Genomic DNA, 16886 nt, shown 5'->3' on the forward strand with positions numbered 1-16886 from the left:
CCCATACTAACTACTGTGAAGAAAATTAACTCTATCCCAGCCAAAACCAGCACATAGCTTTAACACCATCCTCATGGCTCCCTCCATTTTTACATGCTGCAAGTAATGAGTTTCTTGGCACAAAGCTCTCCTGCGGTGAATGTTTTTTCCCAGGTCCCACCGACTCGGGGACCAACTCAGTTCCACCCACAGACAGAAGCATCCAAAAACCTCCTTCCAAAGAGCTTTTTCTGTGATGTCTCAAAACACATTTTGCAGTCTCCTGGACTCTGCAGCAGTGTTTGGAAACGAGCTGCTGATGCAAATCCAGCCTGTTGGTGCTCAGATCTTCTCCCTGTATCCTCGCATAAGATGGCAGGAGACAGAGGGCCTGAATGAAGTCCACACGGAGGCTATGTCCATTTTGTTTTTTCGTCTACTTATTGTTCTTTCCTTCATTCTTACCACAACTTATCTATGCCGAGCCGCCTCATTTTAGACACATCCAATCCAAAACCTGTGTGATGACCCTGAAGGATGGAAAGCATAAAGTCTGGAGACATGGAGTTCACCCACAAAAGGTGGACATCAGCCCCTTAAGCAAGAAAAGAAAACTCTTTAGTAGGGTGTAGCAACAACAACTTTCTTGCAAAGAGCTGCCACAAGGCAAGGCAGGCGTGTTAGTGGGCTTTCCCAGGTTGTTACATGTCTATTAGCAAGCTAATCCTCAGGATGGATGGACACTCAGTTTTCAGACAGGCAGAGCAAATTCCAGAGAGGTTAAGTGGCTTTGTCAGGGGCCATGCGCCAAGCAGCTGCAGAGCTGGGAGTTCACCTCCAGGTCTCCTGGCTCACATCACACTGCTGTTCCCTCCAGACCACACTCCCCTGTTTTCTCTTTCCATTCCCTTTTCCACATCCCTCCTGAGGAGGAAGCTTTACCAATGGAATTTTTTGTTCCTTGCAGAGCCCCATGAAATCTGTGACGAGGAAAGTCTTGCCTCTGTGGTTTGGAAAGAGACGCCCGCTGGTGATGCTGCAGCTGTCCGATGTCCTCGCAATGCTACTGGTAAGGATGACTGCATGCCTTGGCTGGGGAGCTGGCCCACCCTCAGGGTATCCTTCATCCTTTGCCTCCTAGATGAAGAGAACCTGGTTGTGGGAGGACAGGACAAGCAAATGGACTTCCCTCCCTTCACTCAGAGCTAAATTAACTCTCTCTGGGTTTCTGTGGTCCTTCACTGTTTAACAACAACTTCTTGGTTCCTACTGGAGAATCTGAGGTGTCTCCCATCCACCTACTGCTTAGTCCTGGGACAGCTTTGCAATTAAGGGTTACTGTGGTATGTTCTCCCTATAAACTACAAATAGCTCTGCAGAAGCAGGTAGGGCTTAAAGTCCTCTAGACTTTATAGTCTAGAGGACCTGGGCATTATATTTCTTTCCACTGCCTATAAAAGAAGCTAGTATCTGAAAGCAGGAAATCTGAATTGAATTGTCCACTCACACACTTAGGTGCTTTCCTCTCCTTCTTAGAAACCATAGCAGCTCTCTAAATATGTCTTCAGGTGCTCAAATTGATGGTCTGACCATGGTGGTGTAAAGTGATAGCGTCTGGGCATCCAGGTATTATCTGTTGTGACCGTGGCCACCTGTTCCCCAAGAAGTGGAAAGCAGTGCAGAGAAGGCTCCAGGAGACATGCTGGTGGTGGAGTTTGTCCTCAGCTGGATGTTCCTCCCTCCCAGGCAGGAACAGAAATGGAGGCAGCAGTGTCAGCAATGAACATAAAGGTTTTATTTAGTTTGAGTAGGGTTTTCAGATACAGACAAATCCTGTAGCTCTCTCTTTGACTCACACATCCTGGGACAGTCAGTGTCATACCAAATGCTAGCCTAGATGAAGGGCTGTATCCATAGCAAGATCACTGATTCATTTAGCAGTAGTGATGGGATTGTGGACCCAGCAAAGTCTGCTCCTCAGAGACTCTCCAAATGGCAGCATAATTGCTTGGGCAAGGTGATCCCTCTTCTCTTCCTCCTTGCCGATATGTCTGTTCCTCTGCATCACAAAGGCATGTGATTACCACTGCAAAACTCACTGTAGACTGAAGCTAAGGAAAGGCCTGGGGGAGGACTGCAAGCAGCTTTCAGAGTTTTTCAGCTGATGCAAAGATGGTGCTGTTGGATATTTATTCTCCACGAGACTACGTAGGCAGCACAAGTCACCGTGGCTGGTTTAGTTGCAAGTACCAGACCATGCCACCTGGGGAGGCTCATGGGACTTCCTTCAGGAAGAAAGCTGCCCTCCAGGGCAGAAGAAACCTTCTTTCACCTTGACTAGCCATGTCCAATTTGTTAGGTTTTGTTTTCATTCCCGGTTCCTTTTGCTGTCCTGCCCCTCAATAAAAAAATGCAGGAGAAGGAAATAAAAATAATCTCTCCTACATGTTTGCATGTGTTGTTCAGGCATCTGCAGATGTCCCTGCTGCCCTTTGTGCTGGTAAGTGTGCCTATATAGATGCATTGACCAGTTCTGGGTGACCTCCATGAAGGTGCTTGGCTTTTCATCCTGCTGTCCTCACTCCCATATTCGTTTCTTTCCTCTTCAGGGCTGATCCTTCGAAGATGCATTTTAGATGAAGAAGGAATAGCTTATTGGGAGCCTCCAACATACATCAAGTGTGTTTCTATTGATTACAGGAACATACAGATGATGGTAAGGCAGACCGACTTCTCAGCTCAGCAGGTCTGGGATCCCACCAAATGCTTGTTACACTGCTATAGTTACAAAAAAGAAGGAAAGCATTATTTCCGTGTGAAAGGGACATGACAGCTCTGCCCTGCTTTTCTCTTACTGTTTTTGTCTGCTTAACTTGTGATGCACAGGCACTCCATGGACAAGGGGTGGTTCCCCACTAAGTATTTTAATATCTAGCCTGGCAGAAACCAGGTCCTACCAGGTTTTTCATATCACATTATCAGTAAGAATTGCTGTGACTATATCACTTCTAAATAAGCCACTTATTTTTCATTAGTCTTAAATTCATTGTTGTGATGAATTTCTGCTGGTCTCCTGTGGCTTGCCCTAAAATGGCATTGCCTTTTTGAGAGCCACCCTCTCCTGTTCAGGACAAGCTACAGTCTGTCCTAAAATAGTTCCAAATTGGTTATAAGAAAACAAGGTTTGGGGGCAAAAATCTTCTGTTAGCTGGCCTTGGACTATGAACAGAATAGCATCTGTGTAGTAGAATAATCTCTTCTGAACCTACACACAACCTTTCCTTTGTGGGCATACAGAAGATTTCACTTCTGCTCTCCTGCCATTTTAAAAATATCACAGGCTCTCAGGCCAGCAGATTGTCAGATTCATCTAATCTGCACTCTGAAATACAAGGAAGGTCAAAAACCTTCCCCCAGCAATTCCTTCACTGAGCTCATTAACTTGACTTTGACTGTCCCTAAAGTGTTTGTCATGTTTCTTTCTGTTTTTCAGACCAGGGAACATCTTTCCAAAGCTCAGCGTGGGTTGATGGGAGATGGGCTGTCAGAAGTGCTCCAAAACCTTGTGGAAATCTCCCAGGATGGAACCAGCTACAGTGGGGACTTGCTGTCCACCATCGATGTACTCAGGAACATGACAGAGATCTTCCGTAGGGCTTATCATAGCCCAACTTCTGGGGATGTGCAGGTGAGCTGAGATGCATATCCTGGAGACTAAGGCTAGGTTACAGGTGTGTGTGCATGCACAGGGCTCAGGGTTTGATTACCTCCTTTGTAGCTGACACAATGCTGATGAAAAGCTGGAGTATTTTCTGTCCAAGCGAAAATAGGATAGGAAGGGATTTATACAAGGCAAGGTCATCTGTTTTTAACTGGTTTCTGACAGACATCTACCTAATCTGCTCTTAAAACCCTTTAGTAATGGATACAAGATATATTCCCAGTCCAATGCCTTATCAGATATAATAATCAAAGTGAAGGCCTTTGGAAAAAGGCTCGTTAACATCCTTGGGGGCAGAGGCCTGTGAAATACTGTGGGGTCCTTTGGGAATGGGACCATGAGAACCCTATTGGAACATGGCTGATTCTCACATGTTCCTCGCACATCACTGTGTCCTTCCTAGCCTGTGCTACATTTGGCTAACCACTCCTTTTTTCCTCTTTTGTGTCCCTTCTCCAGAACTTTGTCCAGATCATCAGCAATCTTTTATCGGAGGAAAACCGGGACAAATGGGAGGAAGCTCAGCTGGTATGAACCTTCAGCACCTTCCCTGAAACAAGACAGGCTTTCAGCATAGGCTTAAGCCATGACAAGGGGAATTTCCAAGTGCCTACATGACCTCCTAGCTTCTTGTCCACAATGCATTGTGTGCAACATGTATGTTTTTCAACCACAAAATATCACCATCCACCAATGCTGTTCTTCTTGGATAAATCCTCATGACGAAAGAGACAGACAACCCAGACGTGGTCAGCTGTGGTCAGCTTCAGAGTTGACTGCCAATCAGCTGATTCATGCAACGGGTCGTGTGGGTGAGGTCAGTGCCAAGCTGAGTCATATTTATGGAGTAACTCAGTGAGCCACAGGATCTCAGCACTAAGCCAGAGTCTTTGGATGAAGAACAGTGAAAAACTGGGGTGAATACCAAACTTGGGACAGCTCTCAAAGCTCAGGGTGGGTTTGGAGTTGATAACCCGCTTGGCTTGCCATAATTCCCCTCTTCTCCTCTTGCCAAAAGTGTTTGAGTTCCTGGCTAAAAAGATGCAGGACAGGCAGGATTTTCATACTTCAGAGCTGGGCTCTGCTCAGCTGAGCTTCTGGTTCTGCTCAGCATGAGCTGAACAAGGGTTCAGTTCTATTTTACTTTATTTCTCTCCTCTCAGTGTTGGGGATCCTGCTGAATAATTCAGTGGCTAAACTCTCGTGTATCAGGGGAAGGCGTTGTTTGTTTTTCTTTCTCTGCCTTATTTGCCCCTTGTCTCTTATGCCCCAGTTGAACTCTCTGGGCTTGCGTGAGACCTATTCCTTTGTCCTTTTCCTATTCTCTTGGTGAGCCCTTGGGCTGCTCGATGCTGTCATCTCACTACAGCCTTTGGGGGTTGCATCAGAGTGAAATAGTTCTGCCTCAGACCAGCAGGTCTGGTGGATGCTCTGGTGGACAGGCCCATGTTAATGCTCATTCCTTCCACGTTTGTTCCGCATCTTGGAACAGAAACACCAGCTCGCCTTGGTCTCAGCTTGAAAATTAACCTGGACAAGGAATATAACACGGCCTTTGTGAGAGATCAGTCCTGTGGAAAGTACCCAGAGATGTGGATCAGCACATGGCAGCTCCTTTTTAACCACCTGTTGCTGCTACAAAATTCCTTGGAGAGGTGTGGAAATACCAATCAAGAAAAACTCACCCAGCACAAAAAGCAACCCCAGAGTCCAGTTATACTCACACCAACCAGGGAAGTCCTCTGGGAAAAACTCTTAACAGCAGGTGCTGGCACAATTGTTGGCAGTCCAGAACATGAGACAGGAACCTGAATAGAATTCCTTCATACAACAGGAACTCCACCAGGAGCTGAGCAGCCTTGTGAATCAGTTCCTCTCCTCTTTTCTCCCTGACATCTGGTGGTTTCCCATTGCATTTGGAAGATGATGACGTGGTCTGGCTCCAGATGAGATAAAGGACCATCTGGACATGGTCCTGGGCAACTGGCTTTAGATGGCCCTGCTTGAGCAGGCAGGTTGGACCAGATGACCTCCAAGGTCCCTTTCAAACTCAACTATTCTGTGACTGTCTGAGTCTGTGACCAAATACTTAGTTTCAAGCCTACAGGTGTGTGTACATATTTCAGCACAGAGCAGAGGAGACTGTCAAGTTGTCATGACAACAGGGAAACCTTGTTGATCCCCTTAAAAACAGCTGCAGCTTACTCTCTGTGGCAATTCGTTCCCACCGGCTTTCCCTGTACAATCTGCTCTTTGCACCTATAGATAGATACAGCTCAGCCTGCTGCCAGCATCACTATAACCTACACAAGGAGTGGGACAATCATGGGGAGAATGTTTGCCTGGCATATATTTTAGTAGGAACCGAGATGACAGGCAACACCATGACTTTAGGACACAGAAATCTTTAGGCACTGGATGACAACAGAGGTTTTGGCAGTCTCTGTCCTTCTCCCTCAAAGCTGCTGGACCAAACTCATGCCCCATGCTTCACAAGATTAACCAGTTCTTTTAAAACAAGGTCTTTGGCTCCCAGTTTGCTCATTAAAAGTAAACCCAACTTCATCGCAGCCTCACATCCCAGTGTCCAGTGGCCCCCCAGGCAAAGTTGTTGTTCAAGGAAAATAAAAACCAAAACAACCCAGAAAAGTATTCAGAGAAGGGTTACTGTGTTTTTTGAGGAGATTGTGTTGGCCATTATATGATAGAAATGTGAAAGACAATGGCCAGTGTAGCCTGGGGTTAACTTGACCTTGTGATTTCAATCTGTAATAGAATATAAAATTATACTGTTAAAAATAGCCTGCTGTACTGGCAGGACTTTTTGATCTGATACTGATACAGTTTTAGTCTTACCAAGCTTCCTTCGGATAGACAGAGAGAGAGACATGCATGGGCACCCCTGTGCTCCTTGCCCATACACTCGCCAGCTCAGCCTTCCTTCTTCCTCCATCCCATCCTGCTGTCCTGCTGTCCTGTTTGTCTCCAGCTGTCCCTTCAGCTCTGCTCAGCCACCTCAGGAGGTGTGGATTACGGTGAGGAATCAAAACTTCTGTGAAAGTGGTGGAAAAGGAAAAGAAGAGATGTAAGGAGCTGAATTGCTTTTCTTCAGCCTCTCATGGTATTTGCTAAGCCCCTGTAGGCAAATGTACTATGGGGAAAAGACAGGTAGTCAGCACAGCTCATTTCAGGTGGATTATCTTTTATGAAATCTGTCACTGGAAAACCAGTTATTGTTTAACTGCCTTGTGTAAGCCTGGCAAAATACAGGCAAAGCACAATTATTGTCAATGTCTTTATCATTGGTGAAACACCAGGAATGAAAAAAGAGACAGAGAAGCTCCAAGACGGCCTGGACCCAAGAAGAAGCAACTTGGTTATTTGGAGAGTGAGATCCTGCCAACAAAACAGGAAAGCACAAAAACAGACTGTGGTGATTTTCTGGATAGAATTATGTGTGCCTGAGATTCAACATTTGACCATGGAGGTCCTTTGGTATGGCTGCTTCAGTGGAGTGATAGCAAAATTAACTGTCCTGGTGGGGGTAATGTTTTGTGGGCTCTCTCTCAGTAGGTAACATACATATACCATCAGAAGTAGCCCAGATATGTTTTTCAGGCCAAGTATCACAGTACCTGAGTGTCAGGGAAGTCTAAGGCTTGGGAAAGGCTCTCAGAATTTGACAAAGGGCAAAGCTTCAACACGTCAACATGAACACATCTCCACTCTCTGGCATGATGTCTCTGGATGTGCAATTGCAAATGCCTCTGGCTTGTTGACAGCTAGGTTGGGCCAAATACTCCAGCTAATGGAACTGGAAAGAAATTGGAGCTACATTAAATCATGGCTGCTAAGAGCCTGTCCCAGTGTGTTTCTCTTCTTGCATTAACTGCAGGAACAGGACCGTAATGAACATCAGAAGTATCTTATCTGCTCTGGATGGGGTTGTTGGCAGCAGAGGTAATCCTAGGGAAGGAAAGGAGATGGACAGGTTATGTTCTGCTTCAGAGAGTCCCAGATATCTCCCTTTGCTTTGGGATATTGCCCTCCACTCTAAGTTTTCTCAATCTGAATGTCATCTTATTATTTCTTGCCCCTTTTTTATTTTTCTAGGCTTCCTTTTAGGATTTCTCAGTCCTCATTCTTCACAGCTCCATAATACTCCATTATACCCAGCGTATGCCTCCAGTACACGTATGAGGACAGAAACGTCTGCCCTAGAGAAACTCGTGCTGTGCTCTTTAGTATCTGTGCTACTAAGTATTCTCCCTCTCTCTGCAGATAGGGCCAAACGCCAAGGAGTTGTTCAGGCTTGTGGAGGATTTCATTGATGTCATTGGCTTTCGCATGAAAGATTTCCGGGATTCCTACCAAGTGACGGACAATCTGGGTGAGTTGATTTGCACTCCCCGTGTTGGGTAGAGACCCCAGGGAGCTGTAGTTACTGTGCAATATGTATAACCTGGGCTGGGGGGAGGGAAGGAGGGAAGGCAGCAGGTGGTGGAACATTAAAAGGTCTGGGGAAAGACATGGATGATCATAAATATGGGGTGGCTTTTCTCCAAATAAGTTAGGACTTCAGTGTGAAGAAGATATGTCCACGGAGAGATCTGAGAGATATCTATAGAAACATGAATGGAGAACAGATGATAAACTGGGCAGAATTATTTGCCTCCTTTTATTTTTTTAACACAAGAGCTGCACAGCAGCCAATGAAGTGATCAGGCAGCAAGCAAACAGCAGGCAGTATTTGATTTATGCCGTATGCACAATCACAGCATCGAACTTGTTGCCAGAGGATGTTGCAGAAGCCAAAAAGTACAGATGGGTTCATGATGGGATTAGGAAAATGCATAAAGGAGAGGTCCGTTGGTGGCTGTTAAAGTTGATGGTCTGGATACAGCCACTAGCTGAGGAAGTCCTGCTGATTGCTGGAAGCTGGGAAGACAGACCGAGATGTCTTGCTCTGTTCTTTCTCACACTTCTTCTCTAAGCAGTTGCTACTGGCCACTCCTGGAGACAGGATGCTGGAGTAGACTGACCTCTCTTCTGCTAGGTTTAGTGCAGGCAGGTTCTTTTGAATGAACAGAAGAATGAGCCCTAACAATTAGTGTTATCTTCCTTCATGCATACACATTACCTGAAGACAGCATCACTCCTATAGCTATCAAGATCCAACCTCACTCGTTCTGCTATCTGGTTTCCCACTATTGCCTCCAGTGGGTTTTTCAGCACATGTGAATTTATTGAGGCTGGTTTTGCTTACGGCTTTATTTCTTGCTTCCTTCTAGTCCTCGGCATTCACAAACTGCCTGCTAATGCAGCAACTGACATCACCTTCCCCATGAAAGGCTGGAGGGGCATGGTGGACTGGGCCAAGAACTCAGAAGACAAGGTCACTGTCTCCAAGAGCATCCTGTCTTCGGGGCTGACAGGTAGGCAGCACAGCCAGAGCACCCCAGAACAAAATTTCTCCTTCATTTTCTAAGAGAGGTTCCTTCCATTTGGCTGATCAGATTTTCCTTCCAGCTGAGCTGGATTTGTTCACAAAACCTTGGTCACCAAAAGCATTACTGGGTGCAAATAAGACTTTCATACATGGCCTGACCAAGCGTCAAATCTAAACACCTTGTAAAAGTTCAGGGGCAGGCTCAGTGCCTGGATGTGGATGTACATCTTCTCCTAAATAAGTAGCATTTTTAGAAAAGAGCAGGACTTGGCACAAAAACTCAGAGCAACACTCCATTGATGATTCCTTCTTCCAAGCTTTCTGAACCTGGGAAAAAGTGAGAACACCCCTGTGTCTGCTGGGTCACTCTGGTTTTGATGCATGTGGGTGCTGAGCTGAGTCTGCCGTCCTCTGCAGGGCATGTTAGGTGCTGAAATGAGTCTCTCATGCCTCCCTAGATATGCCGGATTGCCATTAGGGGTAGGGAATGGTAGTTGTCACTGTGGGTACCATATAGGTATGGTTAACCGGTATAAGGAAGGCAAGTGCATTAAGGGGACAAATGTGCTACCTATCACAATGGCCATGTAGGCAAACAATACTGTAGATGCTCTCCAAGACTGGATCCAGGCCTGACAGGGCCATGTAAGGGTAAGCAGCTGGGGGTCAGCATGTAAGGCTGAGCAACCGATGGGTCTGGGCCTGCTGCATGGACAAACTTTGCTAGATTGTGGGTTTATGGCAGCTGTGTGAAATTTTCTGCCTTCAGAAATGAAATGCATGGGCATTTACCACTGAGGTCACTGGCTACACAGCAGGGCATGCATATGAGCCACAGTGTGGAGGTGGGAGTGCTGGGTGCATCAGCCAAGCTGGCCTCACTGCCAGATCTGGTACTTAGAGACATGGTGTAGTGGTGGTTTTTGGTAGTGTTAGGTTTATGGTTGGACTCGATGATCTTAAAGGTCTTTTCCAACCTATATGATTCTGTGATTCTGTGATTCTGTGATCTGAAAGGAAACCTGAAGGGTTCTGGGATGCTCTGCTGGAGCATCCAGCCTTTACTTGGATGTGAGTCCCAGGAACCAACACACTTAAGGTGCTCATCTTCTGGCAGAGAGCTTTATTATTTGGCAAGGTTTTCAAGCCCTGGGTTTTCAAACCCAAGCCCTGGGTTTTCAAAAGCAGGACTTTAAGCTGTGCCTGTTTCTGGGACAGTGGGTTTTCCTTGTAGATGCCCTGGTGCTGTGTATGGCACTAGTGGCTTTGAGCCAGCAAGCTGCTGGCTGCTGCATCAGGCTGTGCTGTCCTTCCTTGGAACAGAGGCCAAAGGCTGTGAGTTGTTGCTGTCAGAAGACCTTTGGCCTCTTCCTGTCATACCAGGATGTCTTGTCATGTCTTCCATCCCCCTACTGTGGATGGAAGCAACGCAGCCATCATTTCTACCTGGGGAATCTGAGGCCAAGAACAGCTAAGTGACACTCCCAACGGTAAACCGTGAGTCACTGGCAGACCAAGGATCATGTCCAGCACTCGTTGTGTTTTGTTGTGCCTTGAAGACAACATTATCTTCCTGGGAGAAGTTGGAGCAGATTGGGAGGGTTATTGCAGCTTGTTTGAGGAAGTTGTGGAGCCTTTGGAAACCTTTAATCACTTGCTGGACAAACTGCTGGCACCAGACATAGGCAGAGCTGATCCTACTCTGGGGCTGAGGGCTGTCCTAGGAGGCCTCATCTGCTTCCTCACAGGTCTGTTTTCCAGATTTCTATTACAAGCATCCTCACACAGAGCTTCTATAGGGCCCCAAGTAGTAGTCACTGTGGTGGTCTGCCCCAAAGAATCAATTTCCCATTGGTCCTCACCTTTCCATGGTGTCCTGTTCCACTCAGGGCTGTAGTGCCTCTGCCTTGTTCAGCATCCTGCGCTGGTGGTATCTTTTTGAGGATCTACGCAGTGATTAACAGTGGAGATGCACCTCTATCAGTTTTGATCCTCACCTTTCCTTAGCCGCAGGGAATAGGGGCAGCTATCCTGAGCAAAGTGATGGAGACAGGCAGCTTAGCAAGACCAAAACCAGACCTCCTCACTGCTGGGAGCTGACTTTGCACAGTTGACTTCAGTGGGCCAGCACTAATTTATATAGTTGGGTGCTTTGTCTCTTCGGCTGCGGGCTGTGCAAATACTGCTGGTGAGTGAACATTGCTGGGGAGATGTTACATGACCAAAATGCAATGCTGTTTCAGCTGGGTAGCATGTCAGAGGATTTCTTTTTTTTACACCAGGACTGATGGGAACCTGCATTATTTAAGATCTGCCCCAGACCAAAAGAGACAAGCTTCCACCTCTATTACAACCAAGATTCTTTGGCTTCCTGGGAGGGTGCTGTGGTAACCCAGCCTGTGGGGCTTAGGGTTTTGCTTGCTCTGTCTCATAGGAGCACACATTTCTTCTGTAAATGCCCTACTGCATCCTCTGAGCACAAAGAGGGAAAACTCCGGAGGCAGCAGGATCCTTGTTTGCATAGGGCTTCATGGGAAAGGCCAAAAGACTGTGCCAGCTTTGCTAAAGAAGCAAGGCTTATGCAATTGCTCCACAAGCCTGTCTGTCAGTCTCTCCTAGTTACGTTTTCACCAGCTACTCACTTGAGCCCAGTTTGACAAAGAGGAAGACAGACACGCAGAGTTGTGTCTGCCCTGCACTGATGGAGCGGGCGCACTGTAAGTTCAACCTCAGTACGAGACATCAGAGAAACCCCACCTCAGGGTGCTTCCCTAGGCTTCCTCAGCTCTGCTTTTCACCCAGCCACTTGCTTTTTCTCCCCTAAAAAAATTCAGCTGCAGGGCTGCCTCCGTCACTTGTGCTTTTTCTGGGGAAAATCTTGCATTTTGCAGCTGGGTACCGCGAGGCGATGGAGGAGGAGGAGGAGGAGGTCAAGTGATATGCTCAGAGGTCTCACAGATGATTCAGAGGCTCATGTGGGACTGTGGCCCCCGTGGCCCCCAAGGCAGTGCACAAGCTGTGGGGTCAGACCAGGCGCAGTGGGACATGTCCCCTTCTCAGCTGCCCTTGTCGGCCTGAGTGCAGCTCTTCTCTCTGATGGCTTGATAGCTGTGGATGGGTCCAAATGCCTCTGGGTGGCTGCAAGAGACCTTTCCGCCCTGCAGATTTTCCCACTGTGGTGCTGTCAGAGGGATTAGTGGGGTTTCTAAATGGGGAATCACCAGGCCGGTCATTTGGGATGAGTGAGCCTTGCATGAGGGCAGATGCCTGGGGTGCCAGGTCACCCCAAAGGCACTGAGCCCTTCCTTGGGACTGATGGAGACCCGGTGTGGTGACAGCAGGCACTGCATCCCACTGTAGTGATGCTGGTATTGGCCATGCCCCAATAGAGACTCCCTCCATGCGAGGTCTAACCTGCACCTGGGTGTCCCATGGGGACAGCTGACATCCTGATTGTCTCAGTGTTGTTGTCTTTTTCCCTTTCTTTTGGTGTCCTGCAGAGACGGACGACTCCTCCGTCTTCGTTGTGGGGACCGTGCTGTACCGGAACATGGGCAACATCCTCTCCCTCCAGAGGTAAAAGGGGCTGCCTGGGGAGGGCGAGCAGCTGAGAAATCACCAGGCTTTCCTGCTGATCCCTCTGGCTGCAGAGCCCTGGTCTTCCAGGGAAAAAGCAAAGGTCACTGGGTACGAGACAGACTTTGACTCAGCAGTGCAAATATTTTGACCCCTATTGACTGATGCTGCACGTTCAGGTGGGCACAGACATCTCTTGCTGGATGGGCAGGAAGGTTTTCTGCGTCCATGTGCAGCGCCGTGCATCCCAGATATGAGGGGAAGCACAGTGCTGTTGCCACTGCCACATCGCTGCCTGCCACCCTTTGCCCTCCAGGAATGGATTCTCATGCTGCCCTCCTCATCACGAGGGATTTTGGGGGGCTTGACAGATGGGGGAAGCTCAGCTGCCCTGATCCTCCCAAGCTCCTGGGGAGCTGCCAGCCACGCCGAGCCCTCTGAGAGCATCACGGCAGAAGACAGGCTCGGAGAGGGGAAAGGAGCATAGCAGCACGCCTGGCTGCACATGTCTACCATGTTCCCGGCTGCTGCAAACTGCCTCAGGCACCGAAGCTTTTGTGTTCAGCACTCCCTTTCCTTTTCTTCACTCCTCTCCCTTTCTCTCGCTATCTCGTTCTTTTTTTCTGAGGCTGGTACTGAAGCAGTAAATTAAGCATCCTAAGGCACCTTCTAAATCTGTTCTGCACTGATTAGCGTGAGCCCATTTACCATAAACACCAGGGCATCTCTCCTTACCGATAATCATTTAAATACCTACAGATTTACCACTGGCCATGGCAAAAGAGCTCCAAGTGAGTGCAGAGAGGAATTAGCAAGCCAGCCAACTGTATTCTGTAATATCTTCCATTACAGCGCTGGGAATTAGATCAGAAGGGCAATAAACATCATTGGCTCAAATGATCCAGCGGTATTTCAGCTTTCTCTGGCCAAGCAGTGAATGAGCTCTGATAACCAGCAGCTGCAGCAGCCACAGCCTCTGAACAGCATTCCCACGGGAGATCTGATTTAAGACGTTCCTTAATTAAAGGATAGTCCCTCTTTCAAAAGGTCCAGAGCCCTGAATCACCTGTGCAGAGTCAAAGGAAAAAAAAAAAAAAAAAAAGAAGTAAAAGAAGCAGCACCAGAACAGTGCCTCTTACTTCACCACTGTGCAAATGGACACAGCAAAAGGGGAATGTCTTTAAATAATCATGTAGCTGTATAGCACCTGCCTAAGGGGTAAAAATATTTCTGACCACAAAGGAGAGCAGCTATTCCTGGGTACACACAAACAAGAAGGACCCAGATCCTGGTTTTGACCACACTGATACAATGAAGAATGATTTTTTTCCTAAAAGAAAAAAATGTAGATTTAACTCAGCAAACAGCACCGGCTGAGCTATTTCTAATTGTCCCAATTTACCTCCCCCAAGCAGCAATTCCTTATCGGAGCCACTCGTCGCTCTGTCCCCTTGGATCCAGAGAGCCCTGTGGTTCTTGGCAGCTGTGACAATTGAGATGGGATACACATGATGCCTGATTTTTCAAGGCAGGGAGGTGAGTGGTGCTTGGTCCCAGCTGAGCAGCGCTGCAGAGGACGCATGCAGCAGTTGGAGAGTCAACAACCTGGTACCTGACAGCCCCGTGCACCAAAGAGCATGTTTACAGCTGTTCACGCACTCTTTACAGCCACGCAGGAGCCCTCTGAGCTCGTCTGACCTCCTGTCCAAGCCAGATCTTGATGTGTTTTGTTTTCTTCCCAGAAGCTGGGTTGTGACATGCTTTTACAAAAGACGACTCATCTTCTTCCTGAAAGATTCCCTGTGATGCCGAGTCCCTCACCTCCCCCGGCAAGCTGCTCAGATGCTTAATTACCTTCTCTGCTAGGAGGCTGTCTCTTATTTTAAGGCTGAATTTGTCTGACTTTCACTTCCAGGCACTGGGCCTTCGGGTGGGCGACTGAAAAATCCCCCACATACAACGAACTGTCAGGCGTGCCTTCCAACAGAAATCTTTTGTCTGGTTTTCTAGCACCTGGATCAATTTTGTGTCCCTCATTTGAACTCTCTCCACTGTTTCCCCATCTTGAAGTGGACTTGAACCCAATGGTACAGTGGCATCCTGTCAAGGAGGGGTGCGGAGAGAAGATGACTGCTTCATCTCCTTGTTCCTGCACAAGATCACTTCTGACCTTTCTGTCACAGCTCTTTGCACTGAAGTCAGTCTCCCTGGGTACGTTTTGGGTCACAGCTCCCTGGAGCAGAGCCTGTAGCTCTGCGTGCAGACCTTGCACTCTCCAAGCTCAGATGCCTTTCCCGACTCTTGGATGCACTGGGATAACTTCTGTTTGGCCTATGACTACTTGGCCATTAAGCAACCTTCACAGTCTGCACGCAAGTAACTTCTGTGTGCTAACAACTTGCCGAGCTGAAAAATCAAATGCTTCTTCTGCTTTTGTTTACCGCATCAATCCTCACGTGGTCTGCAGCCTTCAAAAGGATGTTTCTGTGTCATCTAGGTTGCTCATGCAAATATTCAACAGCACTGAACCAAGAACTGACCCTTACAGACCCAGCTACTAATGAAGACATGCACTGGTGTTTACCTTTCAGCAGCTCCCATTTTTAGCTTATTTACAGCTGCCTACCTTTCAAAGCTTAGAGCTGATATTTACTCCCATTGACTTCCCCCTTTACTCTTCCTTTGTAGACTAATATTTGTGCTTTATTGCTTCGTTCTTTTTTTTCTTTTTTCTTTTTTTCTTTTCTTCTTAAGGAAAATGTGTTTTGTTTTTTCTTTACCCTGCTACAACAATGTTGTTGTTCCCTCTGGTATTGGCAGAATAGTGGCTTTCTGAGCATCCACTTACACACCCATGGACAATTCCAAGATTTTTTTTGGTTTGAGAGGTTTATTTAACCCACTTGCTGTTAAGCAAGGGCAAATCTTTTCCATGTAATTCTTTTGTAAAAGGAAGATAAGACCCAGAAAGAAAGGTGAAAGATTTTGCCAATGCCTGGAGATTTGGTGGAGATTTGGATAGGGAAAGATTTCCCTTGCCCACGGGTGCCGGAAGGGCTGGGAGCAGCCTGATGCTGGGCTACCTCTCTACTACCGATTCCTTCATGGTAAACTTAGAGGGGCAGCATTTTCAATGCTGATTGTGGGGACCTTTTGCTTATTTAAACACCCAAGTCTTTTCCTGCTGCAGAAACACCAGGAACCTCTGTGTATTTAGATGCCCAATGTCCAGGGAAGTGCCTACAAAGGGTTTGGCTTTCCAGGGAGCAGGAGCACAGGTATGGGAGATATCTCCTCCCTTATCACCTCTCCCGACAGTCAAATCTCCTAGGACTGTCAGATTTATTAGAGACAATTTGTCTGGCCACAGACTAGACATCCACATGAAAGGTTTGGCCTCTTTCCATTTGCTTTGGATCCTCAGAGGAAGGAGATACATACCAGTGCCTCTAGTAGTGAACTGAACGGGATCATGTGCTGCCCCATGGATATGCTGTTAAAGTCCATCATGCCCCTGCCCAACAGTTGCTGCAGTGCAGATTAAGCCAGCCTTTCAGAAGAGAAACAGGGGTTTGTTTTTTTTTTTGAAAGGACATGAACTGGGTTCTGTTTCCTCCTGTCAGGGACAGAAAATGGGTCCAGGACCATTTTATTACCAGCATAGATAAAGACTTTAAGTCCAATGGCTTTAGGGATTTACGTAGTTCATAAAATGTTCTGATTCCTGAAGGAATAAATGTAGAGTGGCTGTGAGGGGAGCTCAAAGGGCAGAGGATGGGGTCCATCAGCAGCAAGTGTCTTTGATGGTATTTCAAAGTAATGGGGCCAAATCCTTCTGCACTATGTACACTAAACCTTGTACCACCAGCAACGAATGCAGTGGGACTCACTGCTCTTCTGCCTCAGTCTGCTTTAAAGCATCTCTTTCCCCTCTTCTTCCCAGGAACAGCACTGTTCTGAACTCCAAAGTCATCTCCGTGACTGTGAAGCCATTTCCCCGGTCTCTCCTCACTCCCTTGGAAATTGAATTCTCCCACCTGTACAACGTAAGTCTTTCCTGGAAATCTGCACCACCACGCAGCTGTGTTTGCTTCTGCACAGCAGAAATGTGTTGGTGCAAAGAAGGAGGTGGTTTTGCTGGGCTCCTGAGCTCTCTTTCCC

At 47.3% G+C, this 16886-nt stretch overlaps 1 protein-coding gene across 4 annotated transcripts in view; it reads left to right on the forward strand.

Annotated features, from left to right (window-relative positions):
- Nucleotides 1-2636: 2636 nt before the first annotated feature.
- Nucleotides 2637-16886, forward strand: part of LOC142406443 (adhesion G protein-coupled receptor B1-like) — a 130758-nt gene continuing 116508 nt past the window's right edge. For 2 of the 4 annotated variants that reach the window (XM_075495363.1, XM_075495364.1), the window contains exons 1-7: nucleotides 2637-2695; nucleotides 3473-3667; nucleotides 4160-4228; nucleotides 7982-8090; nucleotides 8992-9135; nucleotides 12650-12725; nucleotides 16669-16771. In XM_075495363.1, the coding sequence (XP_075351478.1) occupies nucleotides 2690-2695; nucleotides 3473-3667; nucleotides 4160-4228; nucleotides 7982-8090; nucleotides 8992-9135; nucleotides 12650-12725; nucleotides 16669-16771 (702 nt within the window). In that variant the 5' untranslated portion in view covers nucleotides 2637-2689. The remainder of the gene's footprint in view (nucleotides 2696-3472; nucleotides 3668-4159; nucleotides 4229-7981; nucleotides 8091-8991; nucleotides 9136-12649; nucleotides 12726-16668; nucleotides 16772-16886) is intronic. The other 2 variants (XM_075495365.1, XM_075495366.1) reach the window with 1 other exon arrangement.

Source organism: Mycteria americana, chromosome 2, assembly GCF_035582795.1.
Source record: "Mycteria americana isolate JAX WOST 10 ecotype Jacksonville Zoo and Gardens chromosome 2, USCA_MyAme_1.0, whole genome shotgun sequence".
Classification (NCBI taxonomy): Eukaryota; Metazoa; Chordata; class Aves; order Ciconiiformes; family Ciconiidae; genus Mycteria; species Mycteria americana.